Source organism: Nicotiana tabacum, chromosome 13 (genome assembly GCF_000715075.1).
Source record: "Nicotiana tabacum cultivar K326 chromosome 13, ASM71507v2, whole genome shotgun sequence".
NCBI lineage: Eukaryota > Viridiplantae > Streptophyta > Magnoliopsida > Solanales > Solanaceae > Nicotiana > Nicotiana tabacum.
Genome location: NC_134092.1, coordinates 11,646,791 through 11,664,107, shown reverse-complemented (window position 1 = coordinate 11,664,107; position 17,317 = coordinate 11,646,791). Strand labels below are relative to the sequence as shown.

The 17,317-nt window shown below is 35.2% G+C and overlaps 1 protein-coding gene across 2 annotated transcripts; it reads left to right on the top strand.

Moving 5' to 3' along the window:
• The first annotated feature begins 1,430 nt into the window (after positions 1–1,430).
• LOC107824750 (uncharacterized) lies at positions 1,431–16,778 on the top strand. 2 transcript variants are annotated; one of them, XM_075227736.1, is made up of 21 exons: positions 1,431–1,765; positions 3,934–4,032; positions 4,165–4,316; positions 6,492–6,564; positions 7,100–7,222; positions 7,630–7,738; positions 8,137–8,216; positions 8,343–8,424; positions 10,819–10,958; positions 11,072–11,182; positions 11,316–11,429; positions 11,568–11,657; positions 11,996–12,049; positions 12,229–12,303; positions 12,471–12,546; positions 12,739–12,838; positions 13,806–13,875; positions 14,817–14,887; positions 15,271–15,383; positions 15,547–15,789; positions 16,204–16,778. In XM_075227736.1, exons 1-21 carry the CDS (start codon positions 1,640–1,642, stop codon positions 16,557–16,559), a joined length of 2,457 nt encoding a protein of 818 aa, XP_075083837.1. In that variant the 5' UTR covers positions 1,431–1,639; the 3' UTR covers positions 16,560–16,778. The 2 variants fall into 2 exon arrangements, with proteins under 2 accessions (XP_075083837.1, XP_075083836.1); XM_075227735.1 differs by having other exon boundaries at positions 16,198–16,778.
• The last annotated feature ends 539 nt before the right edge of the window (positions 16,779–17,317 follow it).

Here is a 17,317-nt window from a genome sequence, read left to right as displayed (position 1 = left end):
GGATTGTAATCCTAATGTAGTGTCAAACAATAACAATGAAACTAATGAGACCTTAGACTCTCAAACGATGTTGTAACCATTTTGAACCTCTTCGTGTATATATACACACACGAAGAGGAGTATCCAGTTCACCAAAAAACAAAAACAAATAACAATACTTATATCTACATACATTTTCACTATAATAACAAATTATCAATATTGAATTATAAAATAAATGTTTTCTTTCTTCTATTTTATCTAATGTACGACCACGAAATTTAAGAAATAAATACTTTTTAAAAGGCAAAATATATAGCTTATCCCCGGAACATAGAATCAAATCTCTACGACACACCTTCTGAGCACGGGCAATCTTTTACACACCTAACCTTTTCAAAATGTGTTTAACACACACCAATTTTTTTCTTGAACAATTTTTTATTTGGAGACTGCATCCACATGCCAATCAAATTGCGACACATGTCATCACTCAACTTTAAATAAATATATATCTAAAATAAACCTTAATTGATTAAACTTTTTCCAACAAAAGATTATGTTACCTTCGCCCCCCTCCCATCAACTTCCTCCTCCTCCACCGTCTACCCTCTTCTCCAAGCCCCCTTTCCATCGATTTCCACCTCTAAGGCTTTAAGCCCTCCCCCTTGTATACTTTAAAAACACGAGCAATAGCTAGTAACAAGAATTCAACAAATACTTTCAGATGAAGAAATTACAAAACTTTATTATAACTCAAGAACATCAAACTGCGTAATATTTGTTTAAACTCAAAGATTGAAGACATAAATGGCATGTCCTGAAGATCTTAGTTATGTGTTTAACTCAAACTACACTATTTTGTATAGAGAAGGTAAAGGCTTTCATGGCTACTATCAACAACTAGGTTAATTTGAGAAGAAAAAAAAGACAGGCTTCAATGGTGAATGTATGGTGTTTCTTGGCAGGTGGGTGTTAGTTAGGATGGTGGAGAAATTGCGGAGAAACGACGGTGGAAGGTGGGTGTTGGATTTGGCGGAGTATAGGCATTGAATTGGTTTTGGAAAATGAAAAAAAATAAAAAATAAAGAAAGAAAATAATTTTTTATTGTTCACGCGCCTTATTTTATTGGTAAAACACGCACTGGCCACGTCGGCAAGAAGGTATGTATTAGATAAACTTCAAATAGGTTGGGTGTGTAAAATGTTGTGCGTGATCAGAAAGTGTGTCATATGGATTTGACACTAAGTTTTGGGGACAAACTATGTATTTTGCCCTTTTTAAAACTTATGGTTTAAAACAAGTCATAAATATTTGTTTGATTATAAATCATCTTATTAATGGTAAAATAAAATTTTTTAAGTTAAATTATTTTTTAATATATAAAAATATTATTTTTATTGATTTGTTTTTTAAAAATGCATCACATTATTTTTCCGTTATTTTTTTCACAGTACGGGTTAAATGGTCTCCTTCTTCACAGTACGGGCAAGGGACAAAAGGCTGTCGTAGACCGCGAAGCACTAAAATATCAAGTTATCACTACAGTTCCCATTTATGCCGCGTATTGTGTGTGTGTGTGTGTGTAACAGAGTCGTTATTTTTCTGGTTCCGTCTCCTCGTCGGTGATCGGAGATCGGAGATCGGTGAGATTCTACAATGTTTAATTTCCTGAAAGGCGTCGTCAGCGGATCTGGAACAGGCCTCAAAGATCTGCCTTATAGTATCGGCGAACCTTATTCCTCTGCTTGGGGCTCTTGGGTTCACTACCGTGGCACCTCCAAGGTCGGATACACAGACATCATTTCGACGTAGTTTTGATTTATTTTCTGCTCCAAGTTGAAGTAATGGTTTAGCTTTTATGTTTTCAATTTGCTACGATGATATGTGTTGTTTATTGTTGATAGTACAGTCAAACCTGTCTAAAATGATATCATTTTCCGGACATTTTTTGGCTGCTATAGCGAAATGTTGTTATAGAAAACACATAATATAAACATTAACATTAAAAATCGGATCCAAAAATAACTTAGTTGTTATAGTGAAATGTTGATGTCAAGATGGTTGTTATAGAGAGGTTTGACAATATCTTTATATATTGGAGCGTGTGATGAGGACTCGTAAATGCACTGGGATTTAAATTTTGCTACATTGTAAGAGATCTTTTAAGTAGTACATGGAAGCTTACTACTAGTTCAATTTTACTACATTGTAAGAGATCTTTTAAGTAGTGGAGTTTTGATCTCATATTTTTTAACTCTTCACATTGAAGAGATTTTCACGTAAAAATTTGGTGTCTCTTGTGCGATTGATCTTTGCCATGCTATATTTATTGTTGGTGTGTGTACTGATAAATAAATGAACTTTCGGAGTAACTGAACCCCAAAAGCTAGCTCAAGCCCATCCCGTTAGACTCTGACACCACATCTGTAGCATGGATAATATAAAATGGGGGCCCATCATATGGCAAAATAATGATGAATTGGAATGTGTCTGGCTTTGATACAATAAAGAAATGGACCTCGAGCCTAACTCAACCGCAAAAGCTAACTCAAGAGGTGAGGATTGCTCAAGCCATATAAAGATATCTCCCATCCCATGAGAGTCCGATTTGGGACTTTGACATGTATTATGGCTGCCCATACCCGTTAGTGCTTGAGTTTGCTTGCTCCTCGTGATTCAAATAGATTGGCGAAGTTTAGGCTGGGAATTTTTTTCGTTGCTATCTTTACCGTGCATTTGTAGTGCTTGTTCTTCCTAACAGATCCAAAGCTCTTTCGTCTCGGACCATTTGCATGGATCTTCTTCCACTTCAGGTAGATATGGTTCTGTCGAATAAAAAAAAACCCACTTCCTGTGTCTTTGCCATAAAGAGGAATGCCCTTCGTGAAGAAAGCAGCCAATCGAGGGAATCGAGAAATGAAGTGGTCCAAGTATAGAAAAAGTTCATGAGAAAGGAAGCTATGATAAGGATACCAAGGGATCATCCTCTCAATAGGATTGAAAGAAAGAATTCTCGTAGGAAGAACTTAGATGGTTTCTTGAAGCATCCTTTACTTCGTTGTACACAGTAGCAGTTTGCCAAGTGGTAGAATGAGGACCATCGGATCGGGGTGTGAAGGCTATAACATAGAGTTGGAGGCCTTTTTGGGACATCCAGAGAAGCCATCCCATTCAAGAAGCCCCTACTCTCATATACTATTCGTCTTGGTGATAGAGGCTCAAGATGATGGATAGAGTTGTAGTACAACTGTAGAAGACTATTTGAAGGGCTTTACAGTCAGTAGCAGGCAGGATAGTTCAAGTCTCACACTTTTTTGATGAAGAAGTTCAAGTCTCACACTTACTATTTGCAAATGATAGTCTAGTGTTTTTTTGATAATGAATCTCAATTAACATATTTGAGACAAGTGCTACTGCGTTTGCAAATAGTTTGCACTTTGCAGACTAAAGATCAATTTAAATAAGTGTGAAATTATCCAGGTGGGAGAGACTCACAACATTAAGCATAGGCTGCATATCACAACTGTTCAATTGCAGTAGGTCACTTCCTATGACTGAGCTAAACTTGTCGCTAGGCATGTCATATAAATATTGCACATTTCATACAAAATTTCTCAATTCCTTGATTTCCTTATGGCCCATTTCATGCTTACTTAAATTTTCATAAATTTCCTATCATAAATAATTGAATGATGTGGTTTATGCAGTAGAATCCTTGCCATGGAACCACAAAATTAATCCTTATATGAACGGGATTGTGACTGTAATTTGCGGGATTCCATCTTAAACATTAAAATCGATAAACTGTAAGATGTATCATACACTTATTTAATGTAGACATCTTACCACTAGCTATGTGCCATTTTGGCCTTTTTTTCCCTTCAGTTTTCCAGTATGCAAATTAGTTGGTTGACATCAAGTAATTCATTTTGGCTTCTCTCTTCAAACAGGATGATGGGACTCCTGTGTCAATATTTGCTCTCTCAGGAAGTAACACAAATGATGGACATCTAGCTGCTGGACGAAACGGAGTAAAGAGACTTCGTACGGTAAGCTAATCATTGTTTGTAAATCAAGAGGTTGTAGTCAGAGTATTGCTTCTCATTTTTTAGCTTAAGGACATAGTTCGAACTAATTATTGGAGTCCTTCATGCTAACTTTTTCTTCTTTCGATATTTCAGGTTAGGCATCCAAATATTTTGTCATTTCTTCACAGCACTGAAGCTGAAAATTTTGATGGTTCTACTACTAAGGTTATCATCTATATTGTTACTGAACCTGTCATGCCACTCTCGGAAAAGCTTAAGGAATTAGGATTAAAAGGTACCCAAAGGTATGAATTTACCAAGGCTCATTGACTTCTTAACATTCTATTCTTAAGAAGATTGATTACGTGACTTACTTGAATTACAATAATGGTAGCATGATGTAATTTTTGAGCAGCTGCTGTGTCAAAATGTATAATCTTCAACTTTTATTGCCTATAATATTTCATAAGCTTCCAGAGGTTCAACCTGGAATTAATGTGCTTTCCTATTTATTTTCCAGAATTTGGTATCTATAGTCCATTATAAGGCATCAATTTTATTTTCTGAAGAACAGCCCCAAGACTTCAGTTTAGCAGTAAGAGCGCATCACGTGATGTGTGGATTAGGGTGCAACAAGCAGACCTGCAATAAATCCGACCATCACTAAAGAACTCTCATAGATTAAAACAAATAGAAAACAACTTTTGGAAAGGCCATTAGTTGAGATCTAGAATTCCTCACGTATAATAAATGCTGTTTGTCAAACACTGCATCTTGTCAGAACTCAAATTGTTCTTATCCCAAAAAATGATAGTGTGCAGGACGACTAGTTCCTGCAAATCCAACATTGCTAACTCATTGACTTGAATCAACAACATCTTAATAAAAGCCCCCTTTGCTAGAACTCATATGGAGCTTTCTTCCAAATAAAGACTTTGTAATGTATACTTTAGAAATCCAAAATTAACAACTTACATACTAAACAAATGATTAACACTTGACCTGAAATACAACTTGGCTGCATAAATCAAAAATCAAATTCAGTAGGATGACAAACTTTTTGTCAACCATAGTACTTGCATTTGGTGATTTCAAGTCAAGCTGTTAGAGAAAATAACATGTAGCTAAGCATAAAGGGGAATTGACCAACATATTAACCAACAAATTCGCAAACCTCACTTGGCCACTCAAGCATTAATTACCAGCCGAGTTTCTTTATCTTAAATTTAAAAATTAACTGCACCCAAATGAGGACTTTTTTAAATCACCAATGTAATTTTTTTTGATAAGTTTAAGCACAATCAGGTAAGAAGAGCAAAATTGTTACTCCCTCCGGTCCATAATAAGTGACTTTTTAGCCTTTGGCACACCCCTTAAGAAAATACGAACTCCTAGAGAAAAAAAGACGTATTCACTAAATTACCTTTAATTAATTGTTACCTTGACACATTGGGATATGTAAATAAGGACAAATTTTGGAAAAATAGAATTAATTCCTTCTTGATTATGTAAAAGGATACTTATTTTGGACCAAAATAAAAAGACAAAAGGTTCACTTATTATGGACCGCAGGGAGTACCTGGTAGAATGTTTCCACTCCCGTCTGCCTAATTTCTGTCATTGTGGTTGTTCGCTAGAAGTCGTGTATCCTGGAATCAACTCTCTTTCAGGCATAGAAGGATTGTTTCAATATAAAATTGGAGATTAGACGTAGTTATTTAGTTCTCCTCACTCCCCCCAAAATTGCTTCTTTCAGGAAAGGGCATCTCTTTACCATGTCATATCATGTTGATGAGTTGATCTATCTTGTTCTTGTTCTGCTTATTTTCCTTTGAAGGGACACTTTGAAAGGGTGGGTACACAATGTTGGTTTTGAAAAACATAATTCTAGTATTTCACGACCAGAATCTTGCCAAATAATTAAACCATTGTTGCAAAATTTCAGCTCTTGAAGGCTGAAGCTACTAGACAACTAAGAAAATTGAGCTTAACATTACCTGGTCATCAGGAAAAAACCGATGCAAAATTGCAAGCTAAAATATATTAAAAAAAAGCTTCAGAAGAACCTTGCAATTCGAGGACTAGAAAGAGTTTTTTGAGCCAGAATTCTATGATTAACCTCTCCCTTCCACCGACTTACTCCACAAGAACTATCCCTTTCCCCAGAAAACCATCCATTATTTACTATCCACTTTGTGAACTATGTAGCATGAGTAAGGGAGATATTGGGCCTGGGCATGGCATAATAGTAATATGGTAGAAGAGACAAGATACGATGAGGCAATGACAAATTAAATATTCATTAAAAGTTCCAATAAATGTCATTCCCTCTATCTCAAATTGAATTACTGGGCACACGTTCCTTTTCAACTTGGCAATTCCTTGGTGTATCTAGATATTACATTAGCGTCCTGTATCTGAAGCTATGCTGTAGTTTTCAGAACTTGTGTTTTAATCTCTACCTTATTTGATGATGGCAGGGACGAGTATTATGCCTGGGGTTTGCATCGAATAGCCAAAGCTGTGAGCTTCTTAAATAACGATTGCAAACTTGTAAGTATGCTTTTGATTAAATTTCATTTGTTCCCCTTGTTGAAGGAGTGCATCTATGGGAGCTACTTCCCGAGGAAGTGAAAGTTCTGATATTAGGATAAAAATAGAATTTTGTAGCAGAGATTTGTTTATTGATGCTTCTTATGAATATCTAAATGGTTGAGCTATATTGATTATTCACGTTGTACATAGAGGTTATGACTCATAAGTTGGATTATTAGCTTCATTATACATTCCTTGATGCATCCAAATGCTGAAGAGCTCTTCAAGCTTGGGCCAAGCATACCTCATGAAGTCTGAAATATTATTCTTTCATCCGTGGTGAAAGCTTCATCTAATTAAACTAGAGGTTGACTTGGATCTGATCCTCTGGACATAGTGATTAGGAGAAATTAATTGTATATATATGATGTAGTTGTTACTTTTTTCGTACTGGTAGCTTTTGAGCTCATTTAATTAATCTTCTTCTTGCAAACTTTACCGGATCACTCGAATATTTGATGGATTATTTTGAGTTGCATTTTTACTAGTGCAGGTTCATGGAAATGTTTGTCTGGCTAGTGTTGTTGTTACGCAAACTCTGGATTGGAAGTTGCACGCCTTTGATGTACTTTCTGAGTTTGATGGACAAAATGAATCTTCTGTTGGACCAATGCTGGTAAACTATGATTCTGAATTAAACATTCTTTTCACTTTTTATGCCATACCAAACCTCGTCTTTAACTCTGAATCACAGGGTGGGTAGCTACAGATTTTTTATTTGATCTTTGTAGATAGCATTCAAAGAAAAGATAGGAAAAATAGAAACGTAATATCTGTTTCTTCGAGCGTACAACATGATGAACTAATTATCCTTGAAAGTTTTTCTTTTAATTCCTCTTTTAGCAGAAGAACTGTATTTTCCTTCAGAGGATTTATATAGTCGAGTCAACAGATTTGGGATAGAAGTGCAGTTGATTGATTGGTTGATGCTATTCTCCAGTATCTCATGCTTCACTGTTGTTTTCATTTTTTCCTTCGTCACACAGCAATACAAGTTCATTGTTTGTGTTTATTTGTGTGCAGCAATATGATTGGCTTATTGGTGCACAATACAAATCCCAGGAACTGCTGAAGTCTGACTGGACGACAATCAGAAAATCTCCACCTTGGGCTACAGATTCTTGGGGTTTAGGTAAGTATTTTCTGATTAATTGTCATTATTATTGAATGGTAATAGAATGATAAGACTAAAAAGTTTTGGCTCTCTATTTTCTGAGGTTTTACTTTTCTGATATTGGAATATAGGTTGCAGTTAATCAGTTATGGACCTTACCATGTTACCAAGAGTGTAGAAAAAACTACAATGCTTTAACGTTCAACATTTCCTCGGCTAATGAAATGATTGCTTCTGCTGTACCTCCTTTCTTAGATATAGTCATTGTTATGATGCTTGACTATTTATTATGGAGTCACCATTTTCTGGATGCAAAATGGACATGAGAGCTTTTTGCTTATCTATCAAATGCTCTAGAGTTCTTAAATGTTCTTTTTCACCTGCAAATTAATCTTTTGATGCTGTGGAATTGCTAGGCTGTCTTATCTATGAACTGTTTTCTGGTACCAAGTTGAGCAAAACAGAGGAGCTGCGCAACACTGCTTCTATTCCAAAGGTATACTGCAAATTCATTGATTGATTTGCTTCTCTTTATAACCTGTCCGGTTATACTCTTCTTTTCGTCCAGTGCGTTTTGAAAAATTCATTTCATTTGCTATTGGCTTATTTTCCTGTCTCACAGTCTCTACTTCCAGATTATCAGCGTCTCTTGAGCTCTATGCCTGCTCGCAGGTTGAATTCATCAAAGCTTCTCGAAAATAATGGTAATATTTTTTCTTCGATTTTATTTTTTGTATCTTATTTATGTTCTCAAGCTGTCCAAGCTCCGTACATCATATGACTAATACTTTTCTCCTATTCTACTGTTAAACTGTTGTTTTCTCATTGAATTTAGTGATTGCGGGTATTAATTTCAATAAGTTCTAAGTCATTACTCATCTAGTAGCAGGTATGAGCTCAATGTATGTTTGAAAATGCATTTATCACCATCTGCCTGTGGTCCATGTTTCAATCCAAGGACTCAATGCTGATTTGGTTTTACTCTCCACATATAGCTAACCATTACTCATCTAGGATAATTCAGACAGCTTTTTAAAGCTGATCTATTAATGTGGTTTTTGCACTATTTTACGATTTTCTTATTCTTCCTTATCTTCCTACAACCCATGAACAAGAACAGGTCATTTTCTCTTGTTTCTTTTATGAACCAGTTTTTGTTGTTGTGACATATTCGAGTAAAAGAATGATTGCGGGATTCTGTAACACGCCAATCATGACAGTCTTAGCCTCCAATTGATCTCTACTCCATCGAAGATAATCATGTCAATTTTCTGTATTTTGCTTTTGTCATTGTTGGTTTAGTCTAATTTGGTATATTTACCCCTCACAATGGCTTTGCCTTCTATAACTTTATCTTACACCTGGTTGCATGCTAGTTTATTAATTTATATTGATGCCCCTCTTGCTTGGTGAATCAGGATGAGTCAAACAGGTAGCCTCTTGGCAGAACTAAATGAAAGCTGAATTACAACTTAGACATTCGTGTTTATATATACTAGCTTTAGAGTAAGTGTGTTGCACGTGCTAATAAACTAAAAATTACATACAAGAAGAATAAATTATGTAAAATAAAAATGGGCATTAAAATTGATGCGATATTCATTTTATTGTATTTTAAAAACGACAACAATAATGTTGTTATATTGACTCGTTTATTGAATTTAAAATAATTAAATATCTTTTAAACTTGCAACAACGAACAATTTAGTTAAGTTAATTATATTAATAATTATAGCTATTTTATTTTATGAGAATGTTGTGTTGATGTTAATAGTTATAGCTATTTTATTTAGGATTTGAGAATGAATACAAAGATACTATATATATATATATATATATATATTTTTTTTTTTTAAATTTTTTTTTAAATTTTTTTTTATTTTAAAAAAGCGAATAATGACAATATAAAGTCTAAAATTAATTAATATTCATCTATTCAAGAAAGCATCTCTCTCTCTCTCTCTCTCTCTCTCTCTATATATATATATATATATATATATATATATATATATATATATATATATATATATATATATATATATATACATATCGTCTTCTACTGTTGCATTATATACTAACTCTTCAAGGTTGCGTTTCAACCAATTTAACTTGTAATACTATATTATAACTTATTTTACTCTATTTTGGATATCCTTTACCGGCAACATTGTGCTTATGGAAATAAATTTATAAACCCTAAGAATCTATCAACTTGAAAAAATAATTTTACTTATATGATGAATTTGAATAAAAAAAACTAAATTGATTTTTTTTGCTAATTATCTAAATCAAGGACTTAATTATCTGTTCTAAATAATTTAGTTCTTGTCGATTATTGATAATCAATATGGAAACATGTAAATTTATAGTAACCGTAGCCAATTTCATGTGAAATTGCAACTCTACTTTAGACCCCAAAGCCTCACATGGCTCAAACTTCAAACAAGGAACGGGTGTTTTAAGGTAAAATTTATAAAATTTTATATGTTGCAAATTTCAAACAAGAAAACTATTTTTATAAGGAAATATTTAACAATTAAGATTTGTAGTTGATTTTGTTTTAAAGTCTTAAATATTCGAAAAATAATTAAATGACTATTTTGTCTAATGTGAACTCTATTTTAAAAGGGTAAAAAAGGCGAACGACCTTTCGCTAAGGGCCTTCGTGCTTTTAATATAGTGTGTGTGTGTGTATATATATATATATATATATATATATATATATATATATATATTTCCTTGTGTATATCTTACGTTCCCTAGTTTTCTGTACCCTCCATAGGGTTGTATGTCTTCTATGAACTTTAATCTATCTGAATCAGATCAAGCCATTTTGGCTCATCTTTGTGGAATTCATTATGTGGAGCTAATGCTTGAGTCCCTCTTATTATCTGATGGTGCTTTCGTTGCTCATTTTTCATGGCACATTCTTGCTTTTACTCTTCTTCTAGGATTTTCTAATTATCAGTTTGTCACCCTGGATTATCTAGTCTCGTTTCTTCTCTTTTTGCCTGACTTGAAGCAGTAGTATTTCTACTCTGTCCGAGATATGATTCACTTGCTGGATCTCACTAAAGGTGCTAATCATCCATTGGCAGAATATTTCCACAATAAGTTGGTGGAGACCATTCAATTCATGGAAATACTTAATCTTAAGGACAGTGTAGAAAAGGACACTTTCTTCCGTAAGCTTCCAAATCTTGCAGAGCAACTTCCTCGAGAAATCGTGCTGAAGAAGGTAAACCTTTTTTCTTCCATGAAAAATTTGAGTGTGTTAAATAAAGCAAATAGAAAAATTTACTCATAATAAATAAATAATTAATGGAGCAAATATAAAACTTCTCTTTGCAGTTACTTCCTCTGCTGGCTTCTGCATTAGAATTTGGTTCAGCTGCTGCTCCTGCTTTAACGGCGCTGTTGAAAGTGGGTTCTTGGCTTTCAACAGATGAGTTCAGTGTCAAGGTTGAACTTTTTTCTTGCTCTTCCCTTTTCCCAACATTACGTACTTTTTACATCCAGCGCAGTGATCACATCTTCTTTTTGGAGTTTAGTTTCTGTTTTAACTTATAATTTGAACTGTGTGCATCTATAATAGGTACTGCCTACGATCATAAGACTTTTTTCCTCCAATGATCGGGCTATCCGAGTTGGTCTTCTGCAGCACATTGATCAATATGGGGAGTCATTATCTGCACAAGTTGTTGAGCAAGTGTGAAAATATGAGATGAATTGTGGCTATTTTTTTTTTCCGAGAGCACAATTGTTCTTACTTGAAGGGACACCCTTAATAAGTAAGAATTTCTTATCACTTTGATGGTCAAATTGCCTGACACAGTTTTTTGATCAGGTTTATGCTCATGTGGCTACTGGGTTCTCTGACACGTCTGCTTTTCTTCGGGAGTTGACACTTAAATCTATGCTTGTATTGGCTCCTAAGGTGCGTACATCCTGCATATTGGTCCTGCACTTTTGTTCTAACATATAAGCACAAATATCCAGTAAGTTGACATAGCTGTGCGGCGCTTAAATCTATACTTGAACTGGAACATGCCACTGTACTTATGTTTGACTTTCCTTATGGAAGTCTGATTACTGATGTTTTATATGCACTGGTATATTTCTTAGCATTTGCATGTTATGCTATAGTGCTTATAGTTTCTTAGATTGGACATCTATGAAGAATATCGTGCTTCATAGTGGTTGAGTAGTACCATATAGTGTTACTGTTAATTCCTAGTATCACGCTAACTAATGTATTTCCAAAATTTATTGCAGCTCTCACATCGCACGATATCGGGATCTTTGTTGAAATATCTCTCTAAACTACAGGTGTGAAGTGTACAGGGAAAACTACTACTCTTCGTTTCTATGCTTTAATTCTTTGCTTCATAGTGTTTGAAATATCTGTTGAAGCTACAGGCATGTGTCATACTGCAAAACTTATCCTTCTTGTCTAGGCTTATTTCTTTGCTTCTTAGTTTTTGCTCTTCTATTTGTGGCGTGTGTAGGTTGATGAAGAACCAGCAATTAGAACAAACACCACTATATTGCTTGGAAATATTGCCAGTTACCTTAATGAGGGAGTAAGGAACTGTGTCTTGATTCTCATACTGCTCCAGAATTAAAAAACGTGATAACGTTTCAAATGCCTGCTGGCTTTTTACTAATGAAAGAGTTTAAAATAGATCCTATCCTTCCCAAGATGTGTTTTACTTCTAACATGATAATTAATGGAATTTTCTGCCTGTAGACAAGGAAAAGGGTGCTAATAAATGCATTCACTGTTCGTGCCTTGCGTGATACATTTTCACCTGCCCGAGCAGCAGGTAGCACCATATATGCTTTGCATTCAACCTTTTTCTTTGACAAGCTAATGATAATATTCTTGAGTTTAATTTTTCCAGAGATTCTTTATTGTTCATTTCCAGATTCCTTTGTTTGTCGCTGCTTTCTCTTCCCTTTTTTATCCTTGTTCCTCTCTCTGTAATAATGGATGTTAAATTTTAATATGGTGGCAGGTGTCATGGCTTTGTGCGCTACCAGCTCTTACTATGACGTGACTGAGATTGCAACCCGCATTTTACCTAATATAGTTGTACTTACCATTGATCCCGACAGGTATTCTTTTCTTAAATAGTTGCATTTACTGCTTTGTGGAAACTTGTCCTTGATAAGGACGTAAGATATCTGATTTCACATGGAATCTGTTTATGCTAATTTTAAGAACATTTCTTTCCGGGATTACTTTACAGCTATGCCTCAATCTCTAGTTGGGGTCAGCTATATGAATCATCACTATCCATTTTGTTGTGTTTGAACTCGTTTCTTTCCAATATTCAGAAAGTGCCACTTTCTGGGATTACTTTTGCTCTCATAAAAATTAAGAAGTTTTTAAGCTTTGCTGTTACTGATACAATCACAGTTAAGGAGCTTGCATTAGCAAATAGATCAGTGTCAATGCACTTGAACTCCATGGCGTTGGTCCTCTGTGGTTTAGGTGAATTGAACTTTCGTGTTTGTAGTAGGCCTCATTTTTTTCTGATTGGTAATAGTAGGCCTCGGTTTAGGCTATTGGACCGCTGTGATTGCCGGAATCCTCATGGTTGATAGTTCGATGGATGCTTAGGCTGACAGATTCAGCTATCAAGCATTGCATGTTAATGGTTTCAAACATGATTAGTTCCATTGCTGTCTGGATAATTTATGTGCATTTCTATATTTTAAAATCTTTCAAAAAGTAAGAAATGCTTGTAGTTGTTAGAAACTTTAGGTTTTATTACTTTGTGGAGCCTATTGCTCGTCATAGTGCAAATGTCAAACTCAATTTACAGATAGAAGACTGAAGACTGTGGTAATCCAAATATCTGCCATTTGTACCGTTTGTTTGGAATCTTTTCCCTTCCAAAACTGGAATCCAAGATAGTGCATTTTGTTTGTTTGTCGGGGCTTTGTTCTTAGTTTCTGAATGCTTTTTTGTGTTTGAGTTGCTTTGTCGGATTAGATGTTATGCTTAGTTGGAAAAGTTGTTCTGATTATTTTCTGCGCATATATACTCTATCATCACTTGTTTCTTTTCAATGAACAGTGATGTTCAATCAAACGCATTCCAAGCAGTTGATCAGTTTTTGCAATTAGTCAAGCAGCACCATGAGAAGGTATTAATGTATTTTTTTAAAAAAAAAAATCACTTGCACATTAGATGTCCCAACTTTAGCCTTGGGTTGAAAAGCTTGCTTTTTCTGAAGCTGTGTCGGAGCTTGAGAAGAATTGTTTTCACCTCTTCATACAACTTGGGGATTATTTGGCATAACTGAAAAGAAGGAAAGAAAGCTTCTTTTCCACTTTGACATTATAAAACTTGGATGATATGTGGCATGACTATACTCTAGTCCTGTTAAAAGAAGCTGTGTCTTTCTTTCTTGTTAATTCATGTTACCGTAAACTGATGAGCGGGAAGTAGAGTTCTGCCACTTCTTGGGTGCCCTTCCCAGCTTATTAACTTTAAAATTAAGTAGCTTCTCATGAATTTTTCCGTATTTCGGAATACTCAACACACATATTTTTGTTTCGGATTAGAAATGAACATTTACGTCCTTCGCTTTAGTTTGTATATATGTTGTGATGGACTGATTTGGAGCCATTAAGAATGAAGGAAATGCTTTTGTCGCATAAATATTTAACATTCAAAAGTTTCCATACGATTTTCTGGCTTTCAACATGCCATGTCATTCTTATAAGAGCATGCCTTTAATGGTAAAATGAAACATAAAAAATTAGAGTACCCAATTGTGGAAATGTGTCAATCTTTTCAGAACAGACCAAAAATGAAAGTTTCATATAAAATGGAACGTATGCCGGAGGGAGTATGCACTTTTTTCTGTTCATAGTTCACAACTGGGTGCACACCCTCTTATATATATATATATATATAAAAGAAAGATTCTTGAAACAGATAAAATATATTTACATACCAAATGTTTCCTTACAATTTTGTGGTTTTCAGCATGTCATGTAAGTATGACATGTGCTCTCAGTTGTGCTCTCTTGCCCTTCCCCTGTGAATTTTGTGCCCTCATTTGTGTTTTGTCCTCTCTAGACTAGCACTGGAGATACCAGCACTGCAAGCATGGGAACTTCTTCAATGCCTGGAAATGCGAGTTTGCTAGGGTATGTAAAGATTTGAGCAATTTTTATGTGGTCATTTTGCTGCTATTGTAAAATAATTGCTATACGTTGCATTTCGGCAAACAGCAGCAACATAATCATTTTTATCATCAGTTCCATTTAAAATTCGTCCGCTAAGCTTTATCCGAATTTGACTATAGTTATCTCAGAACTTCTGTTAACTTGTCATGATGTGAAAATTTAGAGGGTGTTAACAAAGCATTAAAATATTGCCACCTTTGAACTAATACTAAAGAATATTTTGAAGAATTGTTGAAGTATGTATGCGTTGTGATTATGGGAGCTATATCATTTACCCTTTTCATTCATCAGTTTTTCAAATTCCTTTAAGTTTTCAATAATATGGCCTGAATCTCATATTGCAGTTGGGCTATGAGCTCATTGACTCTTAAAGGCGGTAAATCCTCTGAGCAGAGTCCAAATGCTCCAGCTTGTTCAACTGTGCCTCCTACTTCTGCAGTCCCCGATGCTAGCTCAAGTATGCATCTTACAAGTTCATTTATTTTGCATTTTGCTTCAGGAGTTGGTTGATAATGAAAGATTATCTTCGTGTTGCTTTGTTCAAATATTGATCATATGCCTATGAGGATGAATTCATCTCCAACTTGATACTGGTTTCTCCAAATTATAAACATTTGCAGATAGTTCGGGTATAACACAAATTCATGTAAGTTCTAGCAACGATATGACAGATCAGCCTTTGCCAGTATCCCCAACATCAAATGATGGATGGGGAGAACTTGAAAATGGAATTCATGAAGGTCATGACAATGATAAAGATGGTTGGGATGACATCGAGCCCCACGAAGAGCCAAAACCATCTCCCGCTCTAGCAAATATCCAAGCTGCTCAAAGACGTCCGGTCTCTCAACCAAAACTGCAAGGTAATGATGATGTCTATTAAACTATGTGATCCAGTAGAGGCTTACGTTCTTGGACAGTAAGCAGGGAAGTCAGTTCAGTTACATGTATAGCTGAAAGACACACACACACACACGCACACACAAAAAAAAAAAAATATCAAAATTAGACGAGGGTGATGAACAAGGAGATTCTATCACTGCTGGAACTCTTGATTGTATCTTCAGTGATATTGCCCATCAGAAACTCAGATTTAACTAAATCTCGAAATCCTCTTTTCCCCTTAAAGGAAAATGGAAATCCATTACAAGTAACAAACTTAGACAAAGAAAACCAGGAAAAAACTGGAAGCAGATTACTTGTGTGGCTATTAGATCAGGCTAATTTCTATATTGTTTTTCTTTTCCTGAGTCTTACGATATTTGCTTCAGTTACAGGTTTGCGAGGAAGCATCACACCAAAGGTAACCAAAAATGAAGACGATGACCTGTGGGGATCTGTACCTGCTTCTGCTCCTGCTCCAAGAACCAGTTCTCAGCCATCAAGCTCTAGAGCAAGTAGACCAGTTGACGATGATGACCCGTGGGGTGCCATAGCTGCCCCAGCTTCTTCATCGAAGCCTTTGAACGTGAAAAAAGGCGGAGCACTTGATGATAATGATCCTTGGGCTGCTATTGCAGCTCCTGTACCAACTGCTAAAGCCAGACCTTCAGTTGGCAGAGGCCGAGGAAACAAACCTACGGTTCCTAAATTGGGTGCCCAAAGAATAAACCGAACATCATCTGGAATGTAGATTACAAAATCAAAACTAGGCTCAACAGTGAAATAAGATTTCACTAGTCTTGTAAAATTTTCCCCTCATCATGTCAGTAAAAGTTCTAACTGAAATATAATTGAGAGTTGTATCTATATTCCCTTAGTCTGAACACTGTATTCTTTGCGCAAATTCATTGTTGCAATTCTTTGTAGTTCACGGAAGTCATTACATGCGATTTCAACTTGAATTAGCAAATTTTTGTATTATTTTTTATCAGTTGCAACGTACAGTAAGAGTGTATTAACAATACTCGAACAATATCAAGTTATCAACTAAATGTTAAAGTACCTTAAATTGGGGTGCTCATTGGATATTCAGGAAATACGAACTTTACTTTGGTATTACCAGTTGCTTTTAATATGAGATAATCGGATTTATAAGATTGACATTTGCTCAATCAAAAAAGTAATTTATTACCCTATTCTTTGGAAAGATAGTAGATGGGTTGGGTGTGGGAGTTTTTTTTTTTTTGGGGGGGGGGGGGGAGTTGGGTTGGTCGGGAGGTAGTGGAAGGGGAGGATTTTTTTTTGGGGGGGGGGGGGGGGGGGTGTTGGGCATGCATGGATCTTGGCAATCAAACATGGAAAAATTGAAAAAAAAAAAAAGAAAAAGAAAAATTCGTTAATACTAATCACCCTTAATTACAAAAATTCCAAGAACAGGGGAAGAAAATGGTGTAAACAATGTGTCAACATCTACATATTGTTTTTGTCAATTGCAACTTAAAATAAATG